This window comes from Delphinus delphis, chromosome 5 (genome assembly GCF_949987515.2).
Source record: "Delphinus delphis chromosome 5, mDelDel1.2, whole genome shotgun sequence".
NCBI lineage: Eukaryota > Metazoa > Chordata > Mammalia > Artiodactyla > Delphinidae > Delphinus > Delphinus delphis.
This window is the reverse complement of record NC_082687.1, coordinates 48,419,632-48,436,147: the sequence shown is the minus strand read 5'-3', so window position 1 is coordinate 48,436,147 and position 16,516 is coordinate 48,419,632. Positions and strand designations below refer to the sequence as shown.

General features: G+C 39.0%; 1 protein-coding gene across 1 annotated transcript; it reads left to right on the top strand.

Annotated features, from left to right (window-relative positions):
• Nucleotides 1-259: 259 nt before the first annotated feature.
• LOC132425408 (growth-regulated protein homolog beta-like) lies at nucleotides 260-1,916 on the top strand. The gene is made up of 4 exons (XM_060011707.1): nucleotides 260-470; nucleotides 565-688; nucleotides 791-874; nucleotides 1,620-1,916. The coding sequence occupies exons 1-4, from the start codon at nucleotides 380-382 to the stop codon at nucleotides 1,633-1,635; spliced, it is 315 nt and encodes a 104-aa protein (XP_059867690.1). The 5' UTR covers nucleotides 260-379; the 3' UTR covers nucleotides 1,636-1,916.
• The last annotated feature ends 14,600 nt before the right edge of the window (nucleotides 1,917-16,516 follow it).

Genomic DNA, 16,516 nt, shown 5'->3' with positions numbered 1-16,516 from the left:
ACCAGTTCTCTCTGCTTCCCTCCTCCGTCGCCTTAATCCCCTCAGTCTTAACTACCTTCCCTCATGATGCCTGTTCTCCTCTAAGATGTGACACCACCACCTGCAAGGCGACTCACTCCCCCTGCAGGGATTTCGGCGCAGAGACGACACCCCACGTCCTCCCCGAGGGCGCGGATTACGCGGGAGGCCCGCGGGGCCGCACCCTCCTTCCGGACCCGGGAACGCCAGTGCGTCGGGGAATTTCCCTGGCCCTGGGCTGCCAGCCCCTGTCCGATCGGCATAAAAGGGCTTTGCCCGGCTCGGGGAGCCACAGAATCTGCTCCGCCAGCCCTCCAGCCCGCCTTCCCGCCGCAGGCAGCGACCCACCGAGCTGAACCCCATGGCCCGCGCCGCGACCCCCGCCGCCGCCCGGCTCCTCCGCGCCGCGCTACTGCTTCTGGTCCTGGTGGCCGCCGGCCGGCGCGCAGCAGGTGCGACCCGGCGCCCGGCACCCCCAGGGCGGGACGGGGGCGGGTGGGGGCCCATCACGGGACAGCCCCCTGACGGAGTCTGTCCTCCCCGCAGGGGCGCCTGTGGTCACCGAACTGCGCTGCCGGTGCCTGCAGACCGTGCAGGGGATTCACTTCAAGAACATCCAGAGCGTGAAGGTGACGCCCCCGGGACCCCACTGCGGCCAAACGGAAGTCGTGTAAGTGCCGCCGCTGTTGCTGTGCTTGTCACCCCCGCCTTCCCGACGACCCCACCCCGACCCCCAGCCCGACCTCACGTGGATTCTCCCTTCTCTCTGCAGAGCCACTCTCAAGGCTGGTCAGGAAGTTTGTCTCAACCCTGAAGCTCCCATGGTTAAAAAAATCATCAACAAGATGCTAAACAAGTGAGTTATGGGTTTTATTCACACGTGTGACTAGAGTCAGTCATCTGCCTCTTTTTTTTTCTATCAGAGAAACCCACGGTTTAGCTGCAGGACTGAAAGTCATTATAATTTCACCATTAAATTTGCTGTTAAGGTCAGAAGGATATTTCTAGTGCCTTCCATCCTCATCCGCCTGTCATGAGTCTGGGTAAATGTATGTTCCTAAAAGATGAAGTAGATTTAGCCAACGATGCGAAAAAGCTTCCTACCTGTTAAGGAACAGGTATTGTTTACCTCAGTCTCTCATGGCCTTCAGCCCTGAAAATAGAACCCTTGGTTTTGGACAATGCGCGCCTCTGAGGCTTAGTGGTGAAGAGCAGGGAATTTGTAGTGAGACCAACCCCTTCCTCCCCAATGCGAATCTAGATTCCACCCTTTATATTCCTATAACCTCGGGGAAAGTACTTAATCTCTTTAAGTCTCAATAACATGGGGAAAATAATAATAGCTACTTCATGGAGTTTGCTATGAGGCTTAAGTGATGTCATGCATGTACTTTTTTCAGCCCAATGTGGCATTATGTTGTGGCGTTTTGAAGATAATAATAAGATTGTGACCACAGGCTCCTTATTCCTAATTAAACAGCATCTAAGAGCCTGGCATTTTCTGCCACACAGGGCAGCAGTGGTTTAGGTAGCAACCACTTGGTGCAGGGCTGTGAGGTCAACGTTTTGGGTCCTACTAACTACCCATTTTCTCATCACAGGGACAGTGCCAACTGATCTAGAGAGCTGGAGAGAGCTTACTGGCTACTACTGCAGCCTTAGTGGAATCAAAGTGAAAGAAGAGAAACAAATAGCTCCTGGGGCCACCTGGACTGCGTCTAATGTTTTTGCCTGTTTCTTATGAGAGTTCTTCTATTTATTTACATATGTATTTATTTATTTATCTATTTTTCAAAGCCTGTATATTACTGTTCTATCTAAAAGGTATGAATGTGTTTGGCAATTCTCTGTACTGTTATTTTAAAAGGTCATTTTTACATTAAATCAAAGTTAATTCAGTGCTGACTATTATTTATTTGAAGGTGATGTGTTTTAAATGTTTTTCATTCATAAAACTATTGTGGTTTATTTTGGGCCGGATACCACACTGTACCATCCATGGTGATAAAAGCTGGAGACAGTAGCAGGGGATCCAAATAAATAGATCACTGTTAAGGTAGGGGAATGAATGTGTACATTTACTTTGTGCACTGATGAGAAGATGGTCAGTTGCTGACGATCTATTTACGGAAATCGTTTCACCATCTGTGGTCAACATTTCTGATGCTGAAACTTTAAAAATGACAATGTTCTAAATATCCCTTGGACATTTTATGTCTTCCTTGTTAGGCATAAAGCCTTGTTTCGTGTTAATTATGCAGTATTTTTCTTTGTCTTGGAATAGAGAAATTTAAATATTTATTAACGTATTTTTATAAATATCATGAAAATAAAGCCCTTTACAAAAATTTTTTGCTTAGGTTTCTTTTGTACTTCTTTTTTTTTTTTTTCCTGCGGTACGCGGACCTCTCACTGCTGTGGCCTCTCCCATTGCGGAGCATAGGCTCCAGACGCACAGGCCCAGCGGCCATGGTTCACGGACCCAGCCGCTCTGCGGCATGTGGGATCCTCCCGGACCGGGGCACGAACCCGTGTCCCCTGCATCGGCAGGCGGACTCTCAACCACTGCGCCACCAGGGAAGCTCTCTTTTGTACTTCTTGAACTTTTATTCCCCTCCTGCGTACCCAGCACTTGGATTTTCTATTGCTGCTGTAACAAATTATTACAAATTCAGTAATTTAAAAGCATACAAACTTATTCTCTCACGGTTCTGGAAGTCAGAAGACCAAAATTAGTTCCACTGGACTAAGGTCAAGGTGTCCGCAGAGCTGTCTCCTTCTGGACGCCCTAGGAGGTTCTTCTGGAGTCAATGGAGAAGCCATTGCCTTGATCCTTTTAGCTTCCGGAGGGCATCTGTATATCATAGCTCATGGCCATCTTCCTGTGTCTTCAAAGCCATCAACATAGCAAAGCCATCAACCTAACCTCTTCAGAGCTCTTTCTAGGGCAGCAAATTTTGTCCCTACCCCAACAAATGTGTCTCTTTGCTGATTATTTTTAACAAACAGAAGATTCAAAAAGTTTTTCTTGTAACCTCTCTCTTAACTGCCTAAAAGAATTTAGATAAAGGACCTGCTCCTAGAATAGAGGTATCACCAGAGATATCTATAAACAATGTGAGCCAGGGCTGGTGAGGGAAACTCTTTAAGCAGGGCCTAAAAATCAGAGTCTACTTTGTGCCCAATTGTCTCTGCCTGGGCCAGCAAATATTGTTTGCCAAACATTTGCTTTTCCATCTCCAGGTAAATTGCTTTCCTCCCCTATGAAGTCCCATTACCATTACCCCCAACATCCTCTCTTGTCTTTAGCTGAAGGTGGTATTTAAGGTGAGGGCTTTGGCTATTTTGGTGAAATAATTCAGTTTTCCTGGGTCTCTCCCATGTAGAAATGCTAATTAAACTTTTGTTTGACTTTCTCCTCTTAATCTATCTCACATCAATTTAATTATTAGACCAGCCAGAAGAATTTAGAAGGGCAGAGGAAAATTTCTTCCTCCCTGACATTTTCTTTCTGTCCATCTGCTCTGTCACATTATCTTCTGTCTGATTCTGACTCTTCCTACATCCTTGTTATAAGAATCTGTGTGATTATATCAGGCCACCCAGGATAATACAAGATCATCTTTCCATTGCAAGATCCTTAATTTAATCCCATCTGCAAAGTTGCTTTAACAATGTAAGGTAACATATTCACAGGTTCTGCAGATTCGGACAAGGATATATTTGGGGACTTATTATTCAGCCTTCTGAACTCAGGGTGCTTGAATTTCAGTGTTAAAAGTATTTTTGATTTGTTTAATAAAATGTATTTATACATATTATAGGAGCGGTGTTGGAGATTCTGGGAGAAACCAGAATGGTATCAGCACTGGCTAATGTTCAATAAATGCAACTACTGTTCATGTCTATAAGTTAAGGAGAAGCAGACATAGGTATTTTCTCCAGGCTGCTACTGCAAAGCTTCAGAGTGAACCAAAATATATTTATCATATATCTGGAGGGAAGATGTGAATGACTGGAAGAGCAGGAAGAAATTCTGGGTCTACATTTATCATTGGTCTTCTGGCTTGCTCTCGCAGATATCAACACATATCCTAGAGCAAGCAGAAATGGCAAGAGTGGGTATCCCATTAAATTGTCTGGGAGAGTTTGGAGTACAAGGCAGCCCTCCACTGGGAACATCAAGCTAGGAAGTGGAGAACAGGGGTATTTGAGAGGATGGTCAAAGATTGATGAGCTCAGGAAAGAAATGTTCGCTGCATGAGCGTATCAGTCTTAGAACAGTATGACACAGTAGGACCATGTAACCTTGAGAAGCCACCAGGAAACAGTAATGGCAGCACTGCCTGAGGTTTCCTGGGCAAAGAAGCCAGAGCAGAAGAAGAGGAATGACGAGTGATCCCACTCACTGATTATGACTACTTACTTGAGAGTTCTCTTGAGATATCCTCAGGAGACTTTCAAAAATTGACAGGATGTGAGAGATAGGAGAGAAAGAGATTTTAGAAAGCAAGATGGGGCAATGTTTTCTATGCTGCAACAGGAAAATTAGAAGGTAAGGGTCTTGTTTTATGCTAAGTTTCCCATAAAGCAGTCGGAGGTAAAGGCTAGTGCCTTGTTAAGTTCACCAGCTCACATTTGGGACTAATCTTCATCTATGTGTGTGGGATCCCGTGGAAACATTTTATCCTCTGCTTTCAGAGTGATAGCAGCAGGACTCTTGAATTGTGCCTTTTACTTTTAGCAGTCCCGTGAAAAGAAAATGAGATGGTCTGGGCAACTGTGAACAGATGAAGTGGACCTGCACCCATAGCAGTGGGTTAGAGCTCAGAGAAATCTGCTCAATGGGCCACAAAACCGGCAAGGAGTGCATAGAACCACCCAGCCAGTGCCCTTGTAGAGCTGCTTAAACACAGAACAAGAGAGAGAACCAAGGCTTTTGAACGTTAGCCCAGTTCACACACCTTCAAAGGCCTGTGGTTTGACCTCTGACCCTAGCATTGTCTGGAACAAATTGTGGGATCACCGTTTCCCTCTGCTTCTCAAGCTTCTTCTCACTATGAGCCACCGCAGGGTGGACCAAAATAAAGTTATAGGCATTGTGGCCAAACACACTTGAAAGAAAAATAATAATCTTTCTCTTTCTGTGACCTTGCCAAATTACTTACCTTCTCTGAGTTTCAATTTCCTCATCCATAAAATAAAAACAAGCCTTGTAACATCGTTGTAAGGTTTCAAGAATATACACCAAAAGCATGTAGAGTAGTACTGGCATAAAGCAATACTCAACTAATGGTTGTTATTTTTAGTACAGTATATGGTATCTGTGTCAGAATAAACAATTATTTTTGAGGAGAGAAATACAGGACACAATTCAAATTGGAGTATTTAATGTGACTTACAAACTTATACATACAGCCCTCAGAGCAGCTGGAAGGTCATGGTATTATAATAGATTATCTTAGAAACCTGAGAATTTGATCATCTTAGAACATTAAGAATTTAGAAATTACTACAAATTAAATATGCTATCAATCTGGCATTGAGTCAAAGCTCTCAAATTACAGACCCATATTTAAAAGTGAAGCTCCCTGAAGACCTAAACAATTGCTTTGACAAATTCCATAATAACATTTACATCCCATTAAATCCTAAACTGTAATTCCAAGTTAGAAGCTCCTCCTTTGTTTTGATTCTTCAAACATTTTAATCTTATGTTTGTATATGTATTTCTTTATTATCATCGTTGGCTACAAACACTGATAATATATAGTTTGATCACCTCCACTTGGAACATAGAGAATTGAGACTCAAGGAATTTAAGATTGTGTCTGAATAGGGTTTCTGATTCATTGTGGAAGCTTTTTGCCTGGCATGAAGGTCAAGAACCCATCAATCAGTTGAATGTTACAAAGTCATTCAATATTCTTGCGTGTGGAACTTAATTCCTAATATGCCATTCCCTGTCACAAGGCTGTGCCTCGTGGAGCATGATTCTGTCTACAATGTTTATCAGTGCTTTCTCTGTGTGCTGAGCTTTTCTTCATCTTTCTAGACACAATTCAATGATTTCTCCCCTGGTGAAGGCAAATGAGATATTCTATTGAGGTCATGTGTAAAGTGGCAGTGTATCAATAATTATATTAATTATTCATAGTTAAATGGTTTGATTTATTGATGCAGAAAAAATGTGTTAAATATGATATAACCAAGGCCTTTTAATAGAACAGTTAACAGAACTTGAGCTCATAATTCACTGTTAGTAATTCAGTTTTTGGAGCTTTGAACCTTAGCATACTCTTGACAGCACAAGAATTATTAATTTATCAATAGATGACAGATTTAATTAAGACTTTAAATATGATCATGCACACAGACATAAAAGGCAAAGACACATTAAAACATTTTAATTTTATGCTTTGTACAAACATGGTTTTTAAAAAGATGCACAGATTTTTTCATGACAGTATTCTTTAAATCATCATTAACCGAAAACAGCATTGGATCCTTCAGAGTAGCATAGTTCCACCTCCAGGAAATAACAAGGCAAAAAGTTCATATCTCTTTTAACAAATCTACTATATTCTGAACTCCCCAACCTTCCTGAATAAAATAAACTGGAAAAATAAATTTCACTTCCTTATTGGCTTGTGACTGATAAATACCCCTTTGATAAGCTTCTCCTTTCATACTTCAGCAAGGAGAGAGAAAGCAATAAAAATTAATCTCAAGACCGTGGTGCATAAAGAACACTATAGTGTTAAGTCCACCAAGGTCTGAAATCAGAGGTTTCTACTGTGATCTCATAAACATTTTTATCTTATCCTTTTATCTATTGGAAAGTTTCGCAAAAGAGGAACTAGATCTAAAGAGATTTTTCTTTTGGCTTTCAGCAAAACAAAAACTGTGACATATCTAAAATTAAACTAGACGTACATGCAGGTTGTCATGTCAAAGAAATCCATGTAGAGGCAGAACAAAATCTGTTAATTACCTTGACATACTGACTACAATGGTCTGTACTTCTCTTATAAGGGGTGATAGTAGTAATATTACTGCAAATCAATCTAGGATGTTTATTTTAATGTTGGTTAGCAAATGGAGTTACTACATTCAACTATCTCACATCTAATTATCACGTTAATAAATTTTCATTGAGTGAAAAAGTTCATTTTCTGCTTATATTGGTTATCGCGATGATAATAAAGGCCTAAGGAATGGGTTTTTGATCTATTCTGCCTAACACAGTTCCATAGTAGCTGCTCAATAATGCAATGTTTATTATGATATTGGCAAATGATTGGGTTTTTTTTATTTCTCCTTAATTATTTCTATCAATGTTGAATTCTTAATCCAATATTGTGGCCTGCTACATTGATTTAAAATATTAAACCAAGAGTTAGGAAGCATGACTGCCTTTATCTTCACTCAGAGTTTTGCTATACTTATCTCACATAGCTAATGCCTGTGAAAGCCAAGTTGCAATGTCATATATTGACATTCAGGAATTTCTCCTGAAGTTGTTGAACATGTCCAGTTAATACCTGAAGCCTCTTGCTGTAGCTAAAAAGAAATCATATAAGTAGGAATCATGAGGGGGAAAATAAGAACCTCTGAGAGTGGGATTTTCAGAGCTGAAATGCTTACAAAATGAGCTAGACTGAGAATATAGGCGATCAGAGCTTTGGGCATTATTCATATAAGGTGCAGGAAGAAACTGCTCAGTCATTTAAGGTCCCATTCTAGAAATTGCCATGTACCTTCTCCAAAAACCCCAAATATCTAACATGGGAACATGAGTAAGGTATGAACTAGGGTGTGTAGATTTAATTTTGAAAGGGAAGAATATCCTCATTAAGCAAAGATACATAGTTAGTAGTAAAGGATACATGGATAATTCTAGATAATTTGGAAGTGCCTTACATACTTGGGACATTCAAAAGATGCAGTATGACTTAACAGGTTTTATAAGTTTTTTTAAATTGTACAATATATTGTAGATAAAAAAGGTTGTATAAAAACATTTTATAAAACATATCTATACATTTTTATATATACAATATAAAAGATTATATAAAATAATATAAGTGTATCCATATGTATCAGTGTGTTTGTGTATACATACATACATGTACAGCTTTAGGAAGAGTAACAAAATGAACAACGGTGCTCATTTCCAAGTCCAAGACATGAAACGTTACCAGGATACTGGAAGCCCTCTGTGTACCCACCTCAAATCTCATCCCTCTCCCTTTGTGTTTGCTCTGCCCCTCAGACACACCGTAACCCTCGTCTTGAGCTCAGCGTCAATAATTCATCACTTATTTTTATAAGTTTACCACCTATGAGTGAAATCCTAAACAATTCTTTAGATTTGTTGGGTTTTGAACTTTTAATAAATGAGATAATGTGTAAATATGACTTAATTCTCTCACTTGGCAATATGTTTGTGAGTTTAATCCAGGCTAATTTATTTTTACAGATGACTGCTGTTGCACTTCATGACAATATCAAATTTGGGTTGCTTACAGTTTTGCTATTATGAACAACGCAGCTCTCAACATTTTTGTGCTGGTCTCTAGCTACACATGTGTAAGAGATACTCTAGGATATATATGTAGGAGGGAGATTACTGGCCCAGAAAGTATACACAACTTCAGCTTCACCAAATAATACTATTGGGTTGGCCAAACAATCCGTTCGGGTTTTTCTGTAAGATGTTACAGAAAAACCCAAACGGACTTTTCGGCCAACCCCAAAACCATTTTTCCTAATGGTTGTACTGATTTATTCCACCCACAAGCAATTCATGAAAGCTCCTCTTCCTCTACCTACTGGCCAGCACTTGGAATTGTCAGACTTCTTAAACTATTGACAATCAAATTATTATATAATGGTTTCTTATTGTGGTTTCAATTTGCATTTCTCTTATTACAAATGAAATTGAATGTCTTTTCTCATGTTTACAGGTTATTTGCATTTGATCCTCTGTGAAATTTTATTTCTTTTGCCCATTTTTTTCTGTTATTCCCTTTGCTATTTCACACAACATTTTGAAAAAACATACATTTTTGTGTACTAACCATTTGTCCCTCATATGTGTGGCAAAAAGGTGTATCTGTGGGTTTTTTTAAATAATTTTTTAATAATGCAACTTTCTTTCTTATGGCTAGTCTCTTCTTAAAATCGTAAAAAATATTCTTTTGTGTTACCTTCTAAAAATTGGGTAGTTTTGTCTTTTATATTTAGAACTCAGAATTGATTATCCTCTACAATGTGAAGTAGAAATTCAATTTTACTTTTCACATATAGATAACCAATTGCCCAGCATCATTTATAGAAAAGTCCACCATTTTCCAGTCTCTGTCATAAATCAAGATAAGTACATGTAAGGGTTTGTTTCCAGACCCTGTTGTTTTCCTCATGGGTCAATATGTTTATACGTACACAAGTGCCATACCATTGTAATGACTATAGCATTATAAAAATTCTTGATAAGTGGAAAGGCAAGCCCCCAACATTATTGTTCTTCTTTAGGAATGTCTTAGCTCCTCTTAGTTCTTTCATATACATCTTAGAGTCAGCTTGTCAATATGGGAATTTTGAATAAAAGTACACTGAATTGGGCTTCCCTGGTGGTGCAGTGGTTGAGAGTCCGCCTGCCGATGCAGGGGACACGGGTCCGTGTCCGGTCCGGGAAGATCCCACATGCCATGGAGCGGCTGGGCCCATGAGCCATGGCCGCTGAGCCTGCGCGTCCGGAGCCTGTGCTCCGCAATGGGAGAGGCCACAACAGTGAGAGGCCCGCGTGCCGCAAATAGGAAAAAAGAAAAAAAAAAGTACATTGAATTAATAGATCAGTTTGGGTAGGGGTAATTGATGCACATTTAAAACAGTAAATCTTATGTTTTGTGACCTTAATATGGTCCATAAAACAACATTTAAATTTTTTTTCTTCTTGCACATTATTTGTTAAACTTCTTTCTAGAGACTTTTTTAAATATAGGTGCTATTGTAAATGGTGCCTTTAAAACTGCATTTGCTGATGTTTGTTTATTATTTTTGTATCCATCAGCCTTCTACTTATATATCTGTAAATTATTTTGCATTTTCTATATAGACAATTATGTCATCTGCTACTAATGGCAGTTTTGTCTTTTTCTAGCCTTCCTGCACAGGTTAAAATTTTCCACACAAGCTTGAATGTAAGTGATTATAGCAGGTTCTCATGCTTTGTTCTCAGTAAACCTCTTACATCACTAAGTATAATATTTATTATAGATGTTTTATAGCTTTATGAGGTTAAAGAATCAACCTGCTATTAATGATTTCTTAAGAGTTTATTTTTAAGTCACAAGTTAATATTGAATTATATTATCTTCAAATCCTGGAATTTCTACTCTGAGTTCAAACTATGGTGACATGGTCACATCTGAACCTAATGAACTCTGAGGACGCCTAGAGATGCAGGTAGAGACCTGTGGTCCTATGAACAGCAGTTGACAACTTCAGAATTAATTTAATGGGAACTTAAATAGGACACAGAATACTTTCTTGTGATTTGGGCAACGTATACTCTCCCTTCCCAATAATAAGTGAGATCTTAGATTTTAAAAGCAGAACAAACAAACAAACAAATATAGACCAGAGAGACTGCCAGAAATACAATGCTAAATTATATATGGTAAATATTCTATCGTGGCAGCTTGGAAGATACATGTGTAGATTACCAAACTTAACACAGAACTTTGTACATAGAATTACTTGTATTATGTACATATTACCTACATAATAATAAATGCTTTCTGACTTGCTTATTGTTGAAAAAGTCTACATTACATTTTTTTTTAAAGACACCAGTTGTACTTGAACATTTGTTACATTTTTTAAAAATTTATTTATTTATTTATTTATTTTTGGCTGTGTTGGGTCTTCTGTGCGAGGGCTTTCTCTAGTTGTGGCAAGTGGGGGCCACTCTTCATCGCGGTGCACGGGCCTCTCACTATCACGGCCTCTCTTGTTGCGGAGCACAGGCTCCAGACACGCAGGCTCAGTAGTTGTGGCTCACGGACCTAGTTGCTCCGCGGCATGTGGGATATTCCCAGACCAGGGCTCGAACCCATGTCCTCTGCATTGGCAGGTGGATTCTCAACCACTGCGCCACCAGGGAAGCCCCTACATTACATTTTGACTGACATTATTTCTAGTCAGTGGTAGAAAACTGTGGTAGTACATACGGAACACTATCTTAAATATGTGGTTAGTGTGATATCTGAGACAAATTTGTTTTGAAATACGTATATTTTGTAGTTGTTTTTGAAAGCTCAATAAATAACATTAATATACCTTAGAATTTTAAATAAACCATTTTTTAAAGGCAGTGCTCCCAGTTTTAGTAATCCAAATAGTCTCATTTTAGAGTCACAGTGAAAGATAGAAAATTTGCTTGGTTCCTGAGGGTGTATGGGGGATGATCATTATCAAAAAGAGAAAGACAGGTACAGTACATGCCAAGGTGTCTTGAGGCAAAACCTTTTCTTCTTAAATAGATTGATATTTAAACAAAAGTTATGCTATAGATTCGAATTACAACTCTACATGTTATGGAGTGTGGGACCTGTTATCCCTGCCAAGTGATTACAATGGTTGTAAGTTGTCTTATGCAGATCAAAACATAGGTATATTGACTAGGAAACATTTTGAGCAAAACTTCCTCCCTTCTCTTCTCCCTTTGGAGGAAGTCCTTGAACTCCAACACAGTGTTGCTAAAGGTTCAACTTCCAGCACACTTGACAAATCACTGGGTAGAAATGGAATAATGAGAACAAATTTTGAGACAAGGATTGAAGAGCAAGTATGCATTGGTGAGGTGCAGGGAAGGCCAGCAGAGAAGTGTACAGAAACAATATCCAAATGGGAGCAACACCAGTAAAGGGGGCAGTGTTAAGCCAGCTGCTACACCGGCACATCAGCTGAGCTCCTGCAGCAGGTTCTATTGGAGGAGGGTCTGAGTGATGCACCTCCATGGCCATCAGAGACAATAAGCCTCAGATTCAGGAACCCAACAAAGTACATGCAGGATGAACAGAAATAATTCCACACCTTGTCACGTCACAGTAAAACAATAGAACACAGAGGACAAAAAGAAGATTTTATAATAAATCAGTGTAATCTTCATGGGTCAGTGCTCCAGGGAAGAGGCATAGACAGACCAGGTTATCCAGTTTCTGAGTAGTATATAACACAGTTCACCCTGCTGCTAAGTCCATATGAAACTGAATTGATCTGGATCTGGGTTTTGTTTTGTTTGCAAAATAAATGCAATTACCATGGATTTTCAGAGTTTAGTGAATGTTTAGTGAGTGGTAAGCAAGTTTACAATAGAAAACTAATTATGAAAATTTTTTTGTGGGGGAGGGATGGATTGGGAGTTTGGGGTTAGCAGATGCAAACCATTATATATAGAATGGATAAACAACAAGGTCCTATTGTATAGCACAGGGAACTATATTCAATATCCTGTGATTAACCATAATACAAGAGAATTTTTAAAAGAATGTATATGTATATAACTGAATCACTTTTCTGTACAGCAGAAATTAACACAACATTGTAAATCAAAAATAAATAAAATAAAATTTCATTTTTTGTTAGTCACAAAATTCACTTTGAGATGGTTTCTCTAACATTCTCACCTTTATTTTTCTATTTAATCTCATGTGACTATTCACTCTATAATCTCTTAGACACACTGGGAAATATTAGGCCTGTATTACCCTCAGTCGTGGTCTTCTCCTGTTCGTATGGTGCTGTAGGGAGGTTGTACACGATTCATAGTTTAAATGCAAGTCCTGGTGCAGACATGCTCAATTCAGAGATCAGACTCTTAACTAGCTATGTGACCTTGAACAAATTATTAACTGCTTACAGTTTAGGTTTTCTCACTTCATCCCTTTGAAACTCTATGCTCTAGTGTATCAGATCACTTCTTGGTTCTCTGAAAACACCATTTCTGTTTGGGTCAGGGTCTTACAAATGCCGTTCTAACTGAAACATCTTTCATCTCCTCCCCACCTCCTAGCTCGTTCATCTGGTTAATTTTTACTTATTTTTCAGCTCTTAGTTTATAAATCACGTTCTGGAGGAGGCTCTTCCTGAGCCCTTCAAGTGTTAATTAGTTAGTGAAGTTGCCAATCATTTTATTTTCACCCTGATTTGCTAGTGAAAGGAAGTGAGGCAAAGGGAAGTCAACTGACTTGCTCAAGGTTATAAAGCCTGTTAAGGGCAGACGCAAAGCATGATGCCAGGATCATTATCTCCCTTTTCTTTCATTACTTCTGCCTTAGGGAGGTCAGCTTCACCATGGTTGCACCCAGATTCTATGGAATGCTGAGAAAAAACTTCCAGAAAGAGACCCTCTGTGTATTTCTGGGTGAGGCACATTTCTTTCCCATGAGATGGTAATTCATCAGACCATCTAAGACATCCTGACTGCTACTCCTTGCCAGCTCTACCAGCCTCCCTTCACTGGATCATCAGGTGCTATGATCTTAATCTGGACCGAGGCCTATCTCCTGCATTTCCTCCTTGCTGCCAGTGTTAACATGTAACCACGGCAATTTACTTAGCTCTTCTGAGATTTTACATGGGGAACCCACTGCTCCTCTGTTTGTCCATTTTGCTTTATAAACAATTCACTCAGTTGTTGAAACCGGGGGCCCTGGTTTTGTCACAGACTGACTCTCTGCTTTTGCTTTGCATCCGACTGGGCTCTAGGCCCTGCCATTTCCATCCCCTTAACAACTCTTATATGAAACTCCTCCTCTCCCTTCCTTGTGAAATTGCCTTAATTATGCCTTTCATCCACTTTCACTGGACCGTTGACGTAACTTCCTAATTGGTCTCCCAGGCTGGCCTGTCCAGTCAGTCTTATTGACTGCAAAGTGATTGTTCAAAAGAGCAGGTCTCTTCTGGTCATTCTTTTATCTGAAATTCTTCAGTGGCTGCCTATCACCTGCAACCAATATCGCTGGGCTTAGTTGTGTATTAATTTCCTCAGGCTGCCGTAACAAAGTACCATACCATAGACTGAGTGGCTTAAACAACAGAAATATATTTTCTCATAGTTCTGGAGGCTCGAAGTCCAAGATCAAAGTGTCATTAGGACTGATTTCCTCTAAAGCCTTTCTCCTTGGCTTGCAGACTCTCTTTTTCTCCTTGTATGTTCACATGGTCTTCTCTCTGTATGCATCTGTGTCCTAATCTCCTTTTCTTATAAGAACACCAGTCACAGTGCATCAAGTCCCACCCTAATGACCTCATTTTGTCTTAATTACCTTTTAAAATAGGCTATCTTCAAATAAGGTCACATTCTGAGGTAATGAGGATTAGGGTTTCAACATCTGAATTTTAGGGGGGACAACTTCAGTATATAAATAAGTGGCTTACTCAACTTCTTCTTCTTCTTCTTTTTTTTTTTTTTCTGTGGTACACGGGCCTCTCACTGTTGTGGCCTCTCCCGTTGCAGAGCACAGGCTCTGGACGCGCAGGCTCAGCTGCCATGGCTCACGGGCCCAGCCACTCTGCAACACGTGGGATCTTCCTGGACCAGGGCACGAACCTGTGTCCCCTGCATCGGCAGGCGAACTCTCAACCACTGCGCCACCAGGGAAGCCCCTGCAATCTTATTTTTTTAAGAGCTTTAAAAATCTAGAATGGGTGTTTAATCCATCTTTAGCAATAACTACAGATAATTTAATTCATTGTCAGTTTGTTAATATAGGCACATAGTATGAGCTGAATAGTTATCAAATAAAATTTTTAAATCACTGTATTTGTATATTCATAAATAAATACAACACAGCCTTTACAGTTTTGTGCTTTAAGGTATGATTCCTGAATTTACTCATTTTCACACCATATCAGTTAAAAACCATCAATAAAGAATACCATGGGGATGTGTTTTATTTTTTTCTAATTTTAGAGGCTAAGAAAAAGTTTCATTTCCACTCAGATATGGTACCAGAAAGGTGTCTTATAGAACAAATTAATATACTACAATTATCTGTGTATATATATAATGTTATAGCTACCAAAATATAATAGCCTCTGGACAATGGAGACAATAACAATCATAATTACAAGAGTAAATCATTCCCTATATCGTTATTTGATAAAGTAGTAGATTTAAACCAAGACCCTCATCTTTCTTTTGTGTTAGGAAAGAAATTGTAGTTTGGGTTTGTTTTCAAGGACTGAAGTAAATATCAATTATTTTAAATTATTTCTTTAGGTTTCTTTGAATACAACATGTTGATGGTGATACACATTAAAGTGGCAAAAAGTTCTGTTTTGAAAGGGCTTTATGTGTAAAGTTCCTGGAAATAGGAATGTGTAGGTTAAAGGTATTTCTGTTATAGCCAGACCTGACTTACGTGTGAACCCCAACTTTAGCACATGCTAGTTGTGACTTTGAAACAGTTACTTACCCTCTCAGAACCTCAGATTCTATATTTGTAAAATGAGAAGGAAAATAGGAGTTCCACTTAAACCCTTATAGAGCTGTTGTAAGTATTAAACGAAGAAAAGGTGATGCATGTAACACAGTACCTAACATACCAGGAATATATTAAGTTTACAATAAACATTAGTAGATACTGTTTATTTAAATATAATTGTTAATATTTATATTAGTTCTCTTCCTTTTATCCCCTCCATCACTTAAAATCTACATATAACTCTTTTGTGACAAATGCATCTTAATAAAATTACAGGTAGTTCCAACAAAGCTCAAAACCTATTGTTTAATCATCCATTTCATCGTCCCCTCTACTTAAGCATGAATAAATTATTGTTATGTGGCAAGGTAAAGCTGAGTTGGAATGCATGTACAGTTTCCTTTTCTTTGGCAATGCACCATATGACCAATATGTAAATAAGTCAAAAAATGTGCTTTTTATCCGAGACTTTTCCTTGCTCATAAATTACATTTTTTTCCCTCTAACAAGTTAAGTGGAGATTATTTAGGATAAGGAAAAAGGATTTTGTCCTCCACTACCTGCCCCTTTCCTGTTGTAATGACTCAGATTTCCTGTATAAGAAAGTTAGAGAAACCAAAGGACATTTTAATGTGACTACTAAATATTAATAAGCCTTTATTATGACTTTTTGAATTGAGTACTGTTTAAAAACACTTCAAAGAGCATTAGTTAATGTAATTATGAGCATTCTACATTCTGTACAATTATTTCATTTATACTTCATTTTCATGGTTAAGATACCAAATAGTGGTTAAATTTTAACTTTGTGTTATTTGTGATTACAATCAAGTAAAAGTAATATGTACACTAAAACCTCTGGGGCAATACACTCAAATTTTGATAGCATTCTTATTTTCAGATTGTGACTATAGTGACAACCGTACTTTTGATTTTTCTCTTCCTCTTTCTCTCCTTTCATTCAGATTTTCTGTAACTTTCAAATTTTCTGTAATGAACAT